Genomic DNA, 15,934 nt, shown 5'->3' with positions numbered 1-15,934 from the left:
GAAGCGCGAGCGCAGAAAAAGGATTTCGGCTCGGTTTGATGATTATCGGCTGTGCGCGGCGGCGGCGGCTGCTGGATACCTCGTTCAATCGGCTTCATGCTCGCTCGCCGACGAAGACGCGCACAGCCAGCCCCAGCATAAAAGAATGAGTATTATGATTGAAGGCACAAAGCGGAGGCGCAAAAGCGTTTCGAATGGGCTCCAGAAATGAGCAGCCTCCGAGTGTGGTCCAGCGTACTTGTATTCCAACGCGCATACGTGTGTGTGTACGTGTGAGTGTATGTCTACTGCGAGAGGTGATCAAAGGCCGGTGCCGCCCGAGCCTAAGGTGTCGGCTGAGCTAATTGGAAGGAGATCAAAGAAGACCGCCACACCATATAACGCAAAACGAGCCTCATTCGAGGCTTCTTCCACTTGGGCTTCCTCCCGGTTTGCCGTTGCAGGTCGATTCGCCTCCGTCCGTTTTCCGAAGCAGGTTTCCGAGCCAGTCAGTATGTGTGAGACGCTGTTTTTTTTTTTTGCTTTTTCATCATCATCATCATCGTCGTCGTCGTCATCACTACCATCATCATCGTGGTCGTTACGGCGGCGCGGGTTGAAGATCAATGCAGGAGTAATAACTCTATCGTGCCGATTTCTTCTGGCCGCTTGGGAGGCCTGCACACAGTCGAGCCTACTCGCCGGGTGTCGGTCGGCGAAGTTAGTGGACGGTCGGTGAGGTGACCTGGCATATTTTCGGTCACCTCGCGGCCCGATATCAATTAATTTTCTATTTAAAGCGAGCGCAAGTACTCTCTGGACGGCTTCCGGGGGTTTCGTGCAACGATGATGACGACTGCACGAACCCGCTCTTCGGGGTGGTCCCACTGTGCGGGCAAATTATAAACCCATTTGGCTGCCCGCCATAAGCCGAGAGAAGGAGGAAACCTTCGCTTTCAAATCTAATTTGTTGCTGCCGCTAATTAGTTTTCTGTAGAACCGACGCCGTTGCTGCGAACGATGATTCATGCGAATTAGATGCTTCTAGTCGTGGATGGCGGTCCGGAGTCCGGAAGCCATCGTAATTTATGAGTGCGAAACTAGAAGAAAGTTGGTTATCATCGGTGAGCTTTTGCCGAATTGGCAATTTAGAACCCAATCCGAAGCCCGATTAGGATCAGCCTCTATTCAGGAAAATTACACCGGCTTTCTGCCGGTCAGGCCACTTCAATCGGGGAGCAATAAACTTGTGGATTACCCGAAAACGAGCAAAGGAAGCCGAAAGCTCTAGTTTGCATTCACCGAAACCGTGCGGATATCGAACAAGATTGAAAGTGATAATATGGGCCCGGTTGGGAGGCTGCTAGACGAAAAGAGAAATATTAAAATATATCATCATAATTAACCCGATCTCGATTTGATACGGTGAGAAACCAGGAAAAGGCTTTACAACCCTATCAAGGCTTATTAGCAGGCCCCTCGATAAACGAAAAAAAAAATTCGTTCGAACCACAGCCAAAGATCGGGAAGGAAGCGGCGAAGATGTGGAGACTTCAAAGAGCCTCACCGACAGATCATCAATTTTTCATTGATTGACTTAATCACTTTAGTACCGGTTGATTATACTGCAGGCCGGTTTTACCCGGCTGCCCGCCAGGAAGAAAATCGTGCAAAGGCGAGAACAGAACTAAACGTTCTCGTTCACGCATTGAGGTTATGAATTTTGCTGCAAAGTTTCCGCCGTTGCGTTGACGCGGTTTCGGCCTGATGTTGGAACAGTGAAATGTTGGTGTTTTATTTTGACAGCTGGCAGGTAAGTGTCACTCGCAGTAAGCCACGCTTCGCGGATTGATCGATGCTGCAAACAGTAAAGTGCGTTAGAGCAAAAACCGCTGAAAAACCTAACAATCGGTTAAAGCCTATTGATCTCTCTTTCTCTTTTTCGCACCTTTTTAATTTCCATTTTGAGGCCTTAATTGCATTAAAACCGGCCCCACTTAGTTGCGACTAACTGTGGCTAATTGGTCGTCTGTAAAGCGGCACGTCACCATGTTTAAAACCATGTTCCACCGGCAGCTGTCGATTATAACAGGCTCTGTGTGTGCTGGGGCGAGCGTTGCAAATTTGCAACTCGACGAGTTTGCGATCAGCGTTTTTTTTTTGTTCCTCTTTTCTGCCGTCAGAAAACAATTGTAACAATCTCTGCGCGAAACGGCGAAAATAAAAACTCGACCGACATTAGTGTCAGTGATGCGCTCATTAAGCGAACAGTCTGAAAGATGCTCGCTCGGGCTTTGGCAGTGACGTGCGTAACGTGCTAATTTGAAGGTACCTTCCCGCGTGAGTGACTTGCTCTGACAGCAGTGCTGCAAACTATGCATCGGTTTGCGATTCGCTGCGGAAAGCTGCTAGCTCAAGCTCGGTTTCCTCCACTCACTATTGCTTCTAACCTGCGAAGGTGTAACGAATGCAGTCCGCGCATTCGTCACAGCCAGTTGCAGAACCTCCGGTCTGAAACGGATCAATGCAAAGCCCAAACACGATTGCAAGTGTCAGTCGAAGGTGAGCGAGAGCTCACCGACCGACCGAAACCGACAATAACATAATTGTTGGATCAATCTAAATCGGCTGTATCAAATCGGCTATAAGGTGTTATTTTCCTGTTCTCTGTTCACACACATCGTCTTTCTTCGCCGACTTCAATGCGATGCCCATGCCAGGCCAGCGCACCGCAAGGAAGCCGCTTCGGAATTCGGCGTTAGATCCATGCACCCGATCAATAACTAACCGGCTTAGCCGCCACGGCGGCTGTCAACCGTTTGCATGGGAAATCGCAAATTTATGTGTTCGACGATTGTTGTATTTCTCACACGACTGAATAACCGCATCCATCGCTTCCAAGACCAGAACCAGACGCCACCGCCGCCCAATTTGCAATCATGCGGTCAGCTCTCTGATCAAAAAAGCTAAAATAAATTTGGCAACAACCGTTCGACCTTGCCGCTGCCGCGGCTTATGATCGAACGGAGACCGTATAGCATCATATTTTCGGTAATTGGATTTTGATTTATTACCTCCCGCTGACCGGCAGCGGTTCGCCGTTCCCCCATTGCAGGTAGCAATTTTTCCCAGTCAAGGGTGCGAAATGTAAATTTTCCTTTGGCTTCTGGAAGTGGAAATTTAATCTCGATTAAAAGACGTGACGGTTGCAGTGAGAACTGCAGCCACCGCCAACTTCGATAATGATCCGTGCGGTTTGTACGTGATTTTGCTCCTGGTTTTCCTGGGTCGTAGTCATGGTAACGATCGAAGGAAAAGGATTGTATTTCACCGACCGAAAAAGAGATTCTCATTATCGGTGAACAAGATTGAAGGCCGTCCAGTCCGTTTCCTCAAATTGGACCGCCTGTTTTCGCTTTCGGTTCTATCTCATCGCCGTAATTGGGCTGGTGAAGTGTGGAGAAAACAAGACCAGCGATTCCCATTGGAATTATTTGGGTTTAGCGGATTGATTTGCTAACATCTGTAGGGGGGAAATTTGTCTCCACTCTACGAGGTGACCTCTCTAACGTAAGGGGCTTCGCAACCGTCTGACTCATAATCGGAGTCTGCAGCAACGCACCGCGCCGCGAGAGGTGGAGGACCAGAGAAGATTATTAGTCAGAAATTACGATGATTTATTGCACCTCACCGTGGCAAGCCAATTAGGGCCACTGGTTGCCGCTGCCGCTGTTGCTTAGCCTGGCTCACACGGATTGCTGCTTGGATGAACTTTTAGCACCCAGTACAAAGCAGCAGAAAATTATTGCGGCATCTTTTATGGCCACGCCAGCAGTGGCACAGTGTGGTGGGTGACAGGATGCGCCCGCCCGTACTGAAGTATTTGTACCCGACCGTTTATGACAGGTGATAATCATTTCGGCCTTCGCTGTCACAAGGCTTAAGTGTGACTGTCAAAAAGTTCGCCGAGGGCCCACCGAGCGGCGGAGCCAGAACTGAAAAACCAACCGTTTCACGCCTGTCATGTTTATCGTCCAATTTCGATACGTAAGTGTGTGCGCATTTCATTTTTGTTCGAAGCCGCCGCCGCTGCCGCACCGCGGCGGTTGGCTAAAAACAGCGCAAAAGATCAAAAGGATTCGGCCTGCCGAAATGAGAAATAATACAAAGGGAACACACAGACCTGGTGTTAATATTCATGTAAGCTTGCGAGTGGTGGGCTCCGCACAAGGGGGGCATGGAAAGCGATCGCCCGGTAATTACCTTATTAAAGCAGTCATATTTATGCACGCCAGCCAAAAGAGACGCAGAAAACTACAAAACGCAAACGCAGAAAGGAAAGGCCGCGTCGACTAGTCAGAATGGCGCGTAAGATCAAACACGCTTCTTTTATCTTAATCTGACCAGTGTGCAACCCCTCGGTTTGGTGCTGTTTCTGTTCTTCGCGTTGGGTTGGGATTGGGACGGGACAGCGACAAACAGTGCGACATGGAACGTGAACACACGGGAAGTCGCAATTATGACTCTTGTTCGTATGCAAAAAGGGAGGCAAATGAAGTGAAAGAGATTTTATCGCCCTGCTTGACTAGTCACTGTCGTCGTTGTTGATTCGACGAATCTGCAAACAAGCCGAAATGACATTCTTTGTTTACATCTACGCCCGGCGCGTACTAATAAAGACAACTGGCGGTCGGCAGCTGGGACTTTCCCAGTCTGCACTGCAGTTGTTGTCTGCGTTCCAAGGAAATCAGCCACCCAACAACACTTTTGCCACAACCTGTTCAGCTATGTTGACGTTTTTCTGTACTCCAGTCCGTATACTTGCGTACGTAACTGCTGATTATTTATCTGCAAAATGCAAAAGTAGTTTAACTAGAATCTTGTTAAGGCTTGCCACTAACAATCTTAGCGCTAAGATGGAAATCATTAACCACTACCAGCAAAGCAATGCAGATTTGCTAATGAGATTTTAATATCAGACAGGGTCGAATGGTAATAACAGAGGCAATAGTAGGTGGTCGATTTGACTTGCTCGTGCAGTCGAGTTAACATTTGTAATTACTAACTGTTTTTAGCTTCACCAACCAACCACCCGACCCGGCTCACCACTCCATAGTAGACTCCATTGTTCATTCGCAATAAGGAAAGAAAAAGGCGCGATAATCATATCTCATTTGTAAATCACTAATCCAATTTAAATGCAAGCGTTTGAAGCCTTCGGTTTTGCCTTATCGCGTGGTGAAACTTGCATGAACGCCAGCCGTAAATTTCGGACCGGGAGGGGGCGGGTATTCGTTCATTTCTTCCGACTGACAGGGCAGACACATTCGATGGGCCGGCTGAGCCAACAACAACAACAACAACAACAACAACAGACATGCACGGTGTGGCAGGGCTGCCAAACTACTAGCTGCTCGAGCGTTGAAAGACCGGTCTGTGCTCGAGTCGAGCAAGCTTCGAAACTATGTAGTTCAGTAATACAGCGGAATCTAGAAAAAGTTAATCGATTCGGGATTGGCAATCGAGATTGGGTCGATTAAATTTTTCGAGATATCAACTTTTCTGAGTACAGTATTGTTCCGATTATTTTCAGGCCCTTCATGAATATTGGGCTAATATAGGAAAACTGATAAAATTGCAAAAAAAAAATTCGAATTATTTTCTGTTTCTGAATTATTGGGGTGGTCATGTTTCCACAGACTAGGGTGATTCAAAAAACAAAAGTCTGAAATGCTTACCAAAAATACAATGTCTTTGTGAAAGTTATAGAACATACTAAAATAAGTAACTTTATCGAATATAGTAACTATCTATCTCTAATGGTTGTCGAAATATAATGATTTGTTTGTAAAAAGTACTTAAAAATCTATTTGTGTCAATAATCAATAACTGTTAAGGACAGAATCAGATACAGACAAGTGACACTTGCTTTTACAGGTTTTTGTTTATATGTGAGTTGTTTGATCTGCCAGCATTTTCCACCTTCCGCAATATTTGAGTTCAAAGAAATATTTATTTTCACCGAAAAAGCTCAATATCTCGGAAAATTTAGAAAATAACGAATAACAATGTTTCACCAAAACGTGGATTTTAGTAAGATAAATAACGTTCTATAACACTATGAACACATACAAATTGACTTGACTGATTTCGAAACATAAAACTGTTTTTAAGGGTTTGTCCACAAATAACGCTTCATAGCTAATTTCTATCAAGAGATACATCTATAATGTCTTAAATTGGGGTGTCACCAAATCTTTGTTTCAAATATGTGAGAAAATAAATTTCGTATTTCACTTTTGATGGGATTAATCACATAATGGTTCCTGTCAAGCTTAGGCGTTTTTCATACCAAGAAATATTAACAAAGGCGCGATATGACGCGATAACGTATTTCGCTGTTAAGAACACTTTGCAGCCTGGTCTATAAAGGGTTATAGCTCCTGAAACACTCATTTGGCTGTTCATATGACCTCAAAGAAATGATTAAATAACTTAAAAAGAACAAACAAAAAAACAAATTGGGGACTGATATAATCGGAAAAAAGCTGATATAATCGGCAGTAGATATAATCGGGAGCTGATATAATTGGAATCATACTGTATAAGGTACACATTTTAAGGTGAAATTAGCAGTCATCGATTCTGCCAATTTTAAAAGCAGTTTTTTTGTTTGAAACAAAAATTCTGCTTATAAAAATATTTTCGCTGTGTTCAGATTGGCAAGAAGAATTCAGTTTTTACATTTTTACAAACAAAACCCCGCTTTTGGGTCTAAAAACTGCTTCCGAAATTGGGCTCTCCGACGAAAAGTCAATGATTGCTAATTTCCCGTTAATGTATGTGAAAATTTCAATGAAAAGAAATAATCTTTTTTATACCATAACTTTAGTTTTTTTCAGTGAGTTTAAGTTGTGCGTTTTCATCATGTTATCAAAAATCCTGAAATAACTATCTGTCTCAAACTGTATTAAACTGTACTTGGAACCAGCTGCTGAAAGGATAAAATTTAATCCCTGCTTATAGCCCTGCCTATGTTGCAGTTCTGTATGAAAGTGGTTGAAAAGGCGACGATGAACCAAAACATTGAAAAATAAACATAGAAAGAAAACACACGTGTATGAACAAATGCCCTCACAACCAATGAATTCAATTCAAACTCAGAATTTAGAAAAATTTAAGGCAACGTTTTAAGGCGTCGCATGAGTGCTAACATTCGCTTAACTTTTCCGAACAATGAACTTTTCTGAGAATCAATTTTTTGATTGTCCACTGTATTTGATGAATTTCGAGACAAATTTTGCCGAAAAATTGGCTTTGAATTTCGAACGAATGATGTGTAATGAAATTACACTTTGCGATAAGCTCTGAGTCATAAAATGCATAACCTAGTGCATCAACAATTAAAATAGTTTGGGTGTATAGATTCTTCTTTAAAATGATCAACGAAATCAGGAATCAATTTTGGATGAGGTTAAAAAAAAACATTTAGAGCTGAAAAACAGCAAAGGCATGATAGGACCGCATCCCGCCGAAGTTTTGAAAGTCGAGAGCAAATGACTGCATTGTGCAATCTGCCCTTGAACGTTTCACAGTTGATATTAAAATCAAACAAGTAGAACACAGAATTAAAAACCATAAGTAACAGGTCTGTTTTGACCTTATACTGTCCGATAAAACGGAATTCAGGGAAAGTCAGTTGATCGAAGAACTCTCCAGGGCGCGTTGACATTGATCTTTGCTAGAATTCAAGGGATAATCTTTTCAACATATACGGCAAGCATGCCGTTCGCACTTTTTTTTTTTCAATGTATCCATAACACAAAACTCTCAGGCAGTATGGATCACGAAAGTCTTTTGCAATTCTCATTCTGAATCCTAGGTTCTTGTTTGCTTTGAAAATGACACTCCTGTGGTGGACCTGGAATGTGAGTTCGGTATCCAATAAAACACCAAGTTTCTTGACGACCATTATGCGTACAATATTCTGGCTGTTTATGGAATAACTGTACTAAACTATACTAAAGGTATGGACTAAGGAGGAACTAGCTACAAACTGGTTGGTAGGTCTCATATGCCCTATTTACAAAAAGGGCTATCGACTTTAATGCGGCAACTATCAAGGCATAACCGCTGCAGGAAACCTTTATAGGCGAACCAGTGCATTCTTGACAAATTCTTGATACATTCCGGGGATTCAGCTTGCAGACTCACCATTTGTTTGTAGACTTCAAGGCCGCGTACGATTCAGTCAAACGAAAGGACCTGTGGCGGATTATGCTTGTTTAAACAGTTTAACGGGTGAGTTATTGCGACGTTAAACCGTTTTAAGCAAGATGTCGGGCTATCGAATTTGCTGCTCAACATTGCATTGGGAGGTGCTACCTGAAGGGCAGACGTGCAGAGAAGCGGTACCATCATAACGAAAACTCACATGCTGCTAGGGTTCGTGGATGACTTCGATATCATCGCTGTTGACCGGTGTGGAAGAGACGTACACGGATCTTAAGGATGAAACTATCAGGATAGGGCTTATCATAAACTCTGCCAAGAGCGTGGTAGCCCTTCGGGTGTTGGACCTGCGGTGGTGATAAATGGAGTTGCTAGTAGTCCAGTCTATGTGATGCTAATGTTTCTAATGAGGACGTTTTAAAATCATTTCTAAAATTTTATTCTGAATCCTCTTCTATTTTGTAATAGGATACGGGAGGGTATTTCCAGCCCATTAAGCGGTAGCCTGAACAATATTCAGGAATTACGTTGAAACTATATTTATTCGAGACAAGATTCTTATACCAGTTGATAGAATAATATTGACTGAATATCGGCGTGTATTTTGGTCTTAATAAAACGCTACTGAATTTGAGTTATAGTCGCGAGAAATGATGAAGTCGCTGCGGCTAAATTGAGCCCAATTTCTATAGTGCTGTTTGTGTTTTTTAAACCCGACAGGCCGAAATAGCCAGCACAGCGATTAAATGCTTTTCAAAAACAGATCAAAAGAGACAAGAAAAGAGAGACCGTTGGATAACTTGTCGCTATTACCTACATTCCGAGCTCATTGAAGATAATTAGTTTTACAGTGACAACAGCTTGCTGCTGGCGCTAGTGTATCATTGAATCGTTCATATATATTAGCGCCAGTTGTCACTCAAATACCAGCTATGTCAACACGATAGAAGCATTTCAGGCGTGTCAGGCCTCATATATTGGCAGTAGTGTAAATAACGCACCATATGCTGGAATTAAAAACAAAATGCTGCTAATGGCTAGTGAATGAAAATTGATTTATATTTTCATATCAGAGGGGAATTTTTGTGTTGTTCCGTGATAAAAAGAAGTAGAGTTGTTCTGTGATAGCATATTCACAGATGTTTAGTTTCTAGAATAAGTAAACGTGATGATAATTGTGTGTTTTCCAAACCATCATCAAGAGCGGATACGCGTAAGCGATTGCTGCTGGTTCTTTCAGCCTGGTTACGTGCTAGTGGAAAAACAATGGTTTTGATGTTTATTGAATAAAATTTAGCGAATTACTTACATTTTTATGAAAATAGTTATAACACATTAAAGCCTATGAGTGCTACATTCGTTTCAGTATTGTTATATAGCGGCAAAGTTTTTATTTGGGAAAGTGTAGCCAAAAAAGGTAATGTATGCCGAAATTAGTAGCGTGATGGGAATACCCTCCCGTACCCTACAACTAGTTGACCAAATCGAAACGGCATACAGATTGCCGATCTAGAAATTGGTTTGTAAATCAATAGTTTATTTTTCAAACAAAATCTAGAATTTCTGGTTATGAGAAGATATCTTATAACATCTCATATATTTATTATATTTTGCTTGTATGGACACTCCAACTCATCAACTCCATTTATCTTGATAATACGATTATTATTTGACTTGAGGGACGAAGCTCTTGGCTTATAACGGAAATAAATGAATTGAGTTTCAGAAACATTGGGAGAAATTTTCCACTTTTGCACGTAATAGGAGAAGATATCCAAACTATTCTGCAGTCGACTACATATAACACGAAGACTTTTTCCTCTTGCGGAAATGCTTGTATCGTCGCAGAATAGTGATCTAATGGAGGCAGCTCCAGCTCAGGAAGATCAGATGTGTAGAGTAAGGAGGGGTAAAAGTGCGATTCAATGATTTATCGGTGCATATTCCGAGTAAGTTGACGACATTGGCATGGATGGGTGACTACTTTGACAGCTTGAATCTAACATAAACTTTGGTTGCTTACGAAGCATAGTTGCTGAGTTATGTGCAAATGTTATTTTAGGGCGGTTTTGATGTAATTTTTCATTATACGGCAAATACAATATCAACAGGAGGATATTACTTGTTGAACATTTGTAGCAGCGTTTTACATTACTCACTTATCTGTTTTGAAAATACGGTGAAAAGAATTTATAAAATATATTTCGCTTTTCCGCAATTTAATCTAACCCCGTCAAGCGCCTAGCGGGGTAAAAGTGCGATTCACGGACGGGGCAAAAGTGCGATTCATGGACGAAGCAAAAATGTATAGCTAATTATAGACAGCTTTCGGTACCATATTACAGATACTAGAAATGGAAGATCTGCAGAAAACTGTGTGCTCTACAGATGTTGACCGGAGGAAAACAATGTTTTTCCGCTGATGAAACAAAAAACAAACGTTTGGAAAGTTTTGATCTAACGGAGGCTGCAATACACCAGCGCAAAATAGAAAAGGTGCAAATTGAGAATATTCCTTACCGAAACACAACGCAGATTAAAGATAATATGGTTTTGTTAGCTACTGTTGTGCTAAACTCATGGATTCGAGCTTCGCATTTTTGCCCCGCGGTATTCGCACTTTTGCCCCGCTAGTGGGGTAAAAGTGCGAATCGGCACTGGATCAGAAGAAAGAAGAATTTATTTTGCAAAATTACCGCACTATTACCGCAGATGATTTATAGTTGAATGTGAAGACATTGAGTTACTTCATCACTATAAAATATATTATGTTGTTGTCCTTCTTTATTTCTCACGAAAATGGATGACAACTTCAAACATCGCACTTATGCCCCGCCCTACTCTATATGTTGTACAGGATTAGGCCTAGGTCCTAGGATCGAGCCTTAAGGCACACTTGCTTTGATGAGATATTTATCAAATTTAAAATTCTGATAAACATCCTGTAAATATAGATTAGTAAAATAATTTTGTAGAATGTTTACAATGTAAATTGGTAAATTAAAATTTATCAATATCGTGATTGAACCTTTTTGTCAAACACTGATTTTTCTGTGTCTAGAACTCGAAATCCAGTAGAATAGCCGTCGACTTCATTAGCGCGTATCATATTAGTAGTGGAATACCCATGTCGAACACCAAATTGTTGAATTTTCTTTAATGTGTAACATCATTCTAGCAAGAATTATTCTGTTCAACAGCCCCTTTCACGGATTCCGTAGCCAGCTGAGTCCCCGTAGTCTGCAACTCCGTACGAAACTCTCGCTCTATAAGACGCTAACTCTCCCGGTGGTACTCTCTGACCACGAGCCGTGGACGTTGAAAGAGAGCGAGCGACAAGCTCTTGGTGTTTTTAAGCGTGAGATCTCACGATTAATTCTTAGCGACTTATTAGAAGAAGGAGTGTGATGCAGGCGCATGAACCTCGAAATTTACCAAGTAGACAAAAATGCGGCTATTGTGAAGCGAATAAAACACAGTCAGTGGGCTGGCCACGCAGCAAAGATGCCAAATAAGAGACCAGAGAAAAGAATATTCAGCAGAAACCCTGGCAGAGGTAGACCCCGTAAGCGTTGGATGAGCGCTGTTGGACGAAGATGTTAGAACAGAACGACACAGATTCCATTAACAGATTGATATTCAAATTTCTGAATTGCGTAACTTTCAAGAGTTACTTGAAAATTTTGATAAATTACAAAACATCTATGGTCTAAGCACCCATCTAAGCGTATGTCAATGTGTGAAATTTTTATCTGGCAATTTTGGCCGCTAATTTCTATGGCGATTTTCTTATGTGCGGCGTACAGGCGTGCGGCTTTCCCCTTGTGTGACAATTGTGTAGACATCTTTTTTGTGAACACAGAACAAAACAGAACAGAACAGAAGTTCGAACAATGCGACAATCAAAAATGGTCTCTTTCGATTTAGTCTTTCTTTTGGAAGGTTTACGAATAAAAGAAAAAACAGCATGCGTATAGGGGAGCACTGTACAGAACGCACCAGCGTACAGAATCGACCGAAAAAAACGGTATTTTTTGTTGCCGCTGTTTTTAAAGGGTAAAGAGTTACTTTTCTTATGTAAAAATCACGATAAATCGATTGGTGATAGTCTCAACTCGTGGAAATAAAAAGAAGTAGCCAATTTTACCCCATTCAGCCCTATTTTCTAATAGTTTTGAAAGAATCATGTACAAACTCTCTCTTATTTGAGATTCTACGGTAAGGAAAGTAGAAGTTTATGAAAAAGATATAAAAATATTTTTTTTTGTTTAGATTATAGTCACTTTAACTCTGTTAGGACCCCCTTGTAACCTCGGGCTAGCCAGCGGAAATCCCTGGTAGGGAGATAGGTTAAAGATATTTACAGGGGTATCTGATGTAATTATTGTAATGATATTCATATTCATATGGTAAGTATATGAACAATTTTATTATCATACAACATAATCTAGAAATCTGATTTGCCCCATTGTACACAAAGATTTTGTACTACAGGCAAAATGCCAATTCGATACTTCTACTGGAGATTTTCAAGAAGGCATGCCTGTTGTGCAAGTTGAAAACTCAGAAGATCGAACGACGATCAAGTTTTTCACTGAAATGTCGTGTAAGGAAATGTTTTTCCTTGTTTTACCCTACAAGCTGTACTGAAATCTGAAATTTATTAATTGAATGTATTGACAGTAAAAGGAGCAAATGCAGAAGTGCTCCGATTTTGACTGTTTAAATTACAATCATTCAATACACAACAGTTAGACAAAAATAAATAAACAAATTTTATTACCAATTATTTTGCCATATGAACCCATTAAATCCCAACAATTTAGCAAACACTCCAGCCATTTTCTAGCCATGTTTAAGCAGCTTTTGATGTGCGAATCGCATACTTCCAGCATGAAATTATATGTAAATCTGTATGTTGTGTTTAACGCATACCTGTCAAAATTTGGTGCGTTTTGTCCACGGGTTTTGGCATTTTGATTTTCTCTGACTCTTGCTAAAAATCGTCAAAATCGACCAAAAATAGTTACTTTTATTATTGAAATTTTCGTTCGAATATGTGTAAAACACATTTGTCTGCAAGTCTTGTAGATGCTCAAAAACGCAGAAAAAACACCATAGCTCTGCAAAAAGATGTTTTGCTTAAAGGGTGCGTGCTGCACCACTTTACCCTATGTCACTTATTGTGATTGTGATTGTGTTGGTTGTGATAGCTTAAATGTTGTTCTAGTGAAAATCACTATACCTTACTTCCGGTGTTACACCGATGTCTCGGCTGGGAGAGGCTGTTAAAGTCAATAGGACAGTAGCAACTAGCCCTGCAATTGTCCTGTACTCTAACAGCTGGCTGCGAAGTCTGTCGTATATAAACAGAAGGTCAAGTTTCGATAACGGAATGTAACACCTAGGCTTTGCTTTGCTATAGGTTTATTTATAGCGTGTTGATATAGAGCCAGCTAAAATCATGTATAAAGCGTCAATTTTCTGAAGATGGTAAAATTCAGCGTGATTGGACCAATACAGGACAGGACAAGTGGTTTCATATTATAAACTGTAACTGGAATGCAAATATTTTTAGTAACATTTTTTGCACTAACGAACTGACATGACACATAGAAGAAAATCCTTTAAAAACCATCGTCCTGCACATTTGCTTGCACACTAGCACTCTCTGTTACGCATGTTGCGAAGTTACTAACATTTGTAGGGTTTTATACTGCAGAGTTTTTACATTTATAAGGTTTTATGCTGAAAACTCGAAGTAACACACGAGTGCTGCGGTAACAGTAACACGCGGCGAAACATGCTTTTTTGAAAACTGAGTGGTTTTTACAAGGACAATGAAGTTAATGTGTGTGTCTCGTCTGTTTGTCTGTGCTTTTTGCTATCATAGTTTTGACAGTGCAAAAACGTGTCACGAAAGGACGGAAAAGCAAATTAACCAAGACATGCTTGTCTGAGAGATATTCCTGCTGTGTGTTAATATTTGGGAATGTCGATCATAGATAGTGCTAGTGTTCAGGCAATATATGCGTGATGATATTTTTGTGACATTTTCTTTAAAGAGTTGTGTCTGTTTGTCTGTGCGCTTAATGCACGATTTTCACATTTTATCTTAGTATTATATTTTGACAAACTATTTTCGCAATGCTGTCAATTCCATTTTCAGAATATGAAATTTACTTAATCAAATCACAAAAATCTTTATGCAGCAAAAAAAATAATTCATCTATTTCGGACAGGACAGTATCTTACGCGTACTCCATTTTGGACATTTACCTGGCAATCAAATTGAAGTATTCAAAATAAACTACGCCGAACGCACTGTCCAACATAGACGGATAACCTTGAATAGTAATATCTATTATTGAAAAAATTGTAATAATAACAACAAATTTTTATTTTTGTTGAAACTTTGAAAATTTCGAAATTCTCAATTTCAACATGAATTTATCAAAACTTTATGAATCATTGAATGGGTCCATACTAAATCGCTTTTTCGATACTTTAAGAGGAGGTGCTTAACATCAGTATTCGGTTTTGCTTCAAAAAAATACAACAGAAAATGTTCACAACAACCGAACCGATTCCTTCTTTGGTCCTCGTTTGAACCTCATTCCCGAACAGTTATCACAACCGAGCAGAAATAAACCAAAGAAACCCCCTTCACAACACTTACCCCCATCCTCGTTTGCTTCGTCGAAGTTTTTGTTGGTCATCTGAAATAACGCATCCAGCGGGGTGCCGTTTGGACCCGTCTTCACACCGGCTTTCCCACTGCCGATGCCGGCACCACTTCCGTTGTTGTTGTTATTATTGTTGTTGTGCGATCCGGAGGACGACGACTGCGAGGATTGATGGTGATCGGAGGTTCGGCCGATCTCCGGCGAGCAGCAGTCGCCGCTAGCTGCCGAGCTGGACCGTTCCGAGCCGCTCTCCGAAGGAATAATGTCCATGCTCATGTGCCGCAGAAGCTGTGCTTGTGCTCGGAAGTGCTCCTGAAGCTGCTGGTGATAGTCTAGTGCTAATCGGTGTTCGTAGTGTAGCAGGGCAGGAGGCAGAAATGGTCGCACCGGAATCGGTCCCCGGAGGTGATCCCACGGTCGCACTATTTTGGTGGCAGCCGCCTGAAGCGTACTGTGGTGCGTACTATGAAGCGTATGGTGGTGGTGCAAGGCTAACGCACTATCACGATTGCTGGTGTCCGTGTCCCGGCCAAGGATGTCCGCTATAGAGAAGGACTTCACAGTGGCGGCAGAGGAGGCAGCCGAAGTTGGAGGACTTGGCCGCTCCCGGGGTGGGCTCACCGGTTCATCCTTGGGTGGACTTATACTACTATGTTCAACTCCTCGTAGTCGCTTCAGTGGGCTAAAATAGTCATCGCCTCGACTGCTGTTGTGATGAGCCTGCAGACGGTGGAGATGATGGTCCACCACCGGTGGTGGACTTGGAGAACCAACCGAGATTTCCGACACTGCCGGACTCGCTGGCGGCGGGCTTCTGCATAACATGTTCGCTCTTAACTGAATATTTACTACCTAATCACAGACAAAACGTTTTCTTTTCTTATCTCACTGTTAAGTACACACCAGTACCACGCGCTAATCGCTTGTTGTCAAAGCAGAAACGGAGCTTCTTCACGTTTCATCACTCGTTCATACTACGGCACTGCTAATAATCCTTTGTCGGAAACGAGTTTGTTCCATCATTTCGAAACTAGAAA

The 15,934-nt window shown here is 41.7% G+C and overlaps 1 protein-coding gene across 1 annotated transcript in view; it reads right to left on the bottom strand.

Annotated features, from left to right (window-relative positions):
- LOC128745245 (homeobox protein B-H2-like) overlaps nucleotides 1–15,728 on the bottom strand; it is a 52,688-nt gene extending 36,960 nt beyond the window's left edge. The window contains exon 1 of the mRNA XM_053842274.1: nucleotides 14,891–15,728. Within this exon, the coding sequence (XP_053698249.1) occupies nucleotides 14,891–15,722 (832 nt within the window). The 5' untranslated portion in view covers nucleotides 15,723–15,728. The remainder of the gene's footprint in view (nucleotides 1–14,890) is intronic.
- Nucleotides 15,729–15,934: the final 206 nt, after the last annotated feature.

The sequence above is a fragment of the Sabethes cyaneus genome, chromosome 1, assembly GCF_943734655.1.
Source record: "Sabethes cyaneus chromosome 1, idSabCyanKW18_F2, whole genome shotgun sequence".
Lineage (NCBI taxonomy): Eukaryota > Metazoa > Arthropoda > Insecta > Diptera > Culicidae > Sabethes > Sabethes cyaneus.
This window is presented reverse-complemented; position numbering and strand designations above follow the sequence as displayed.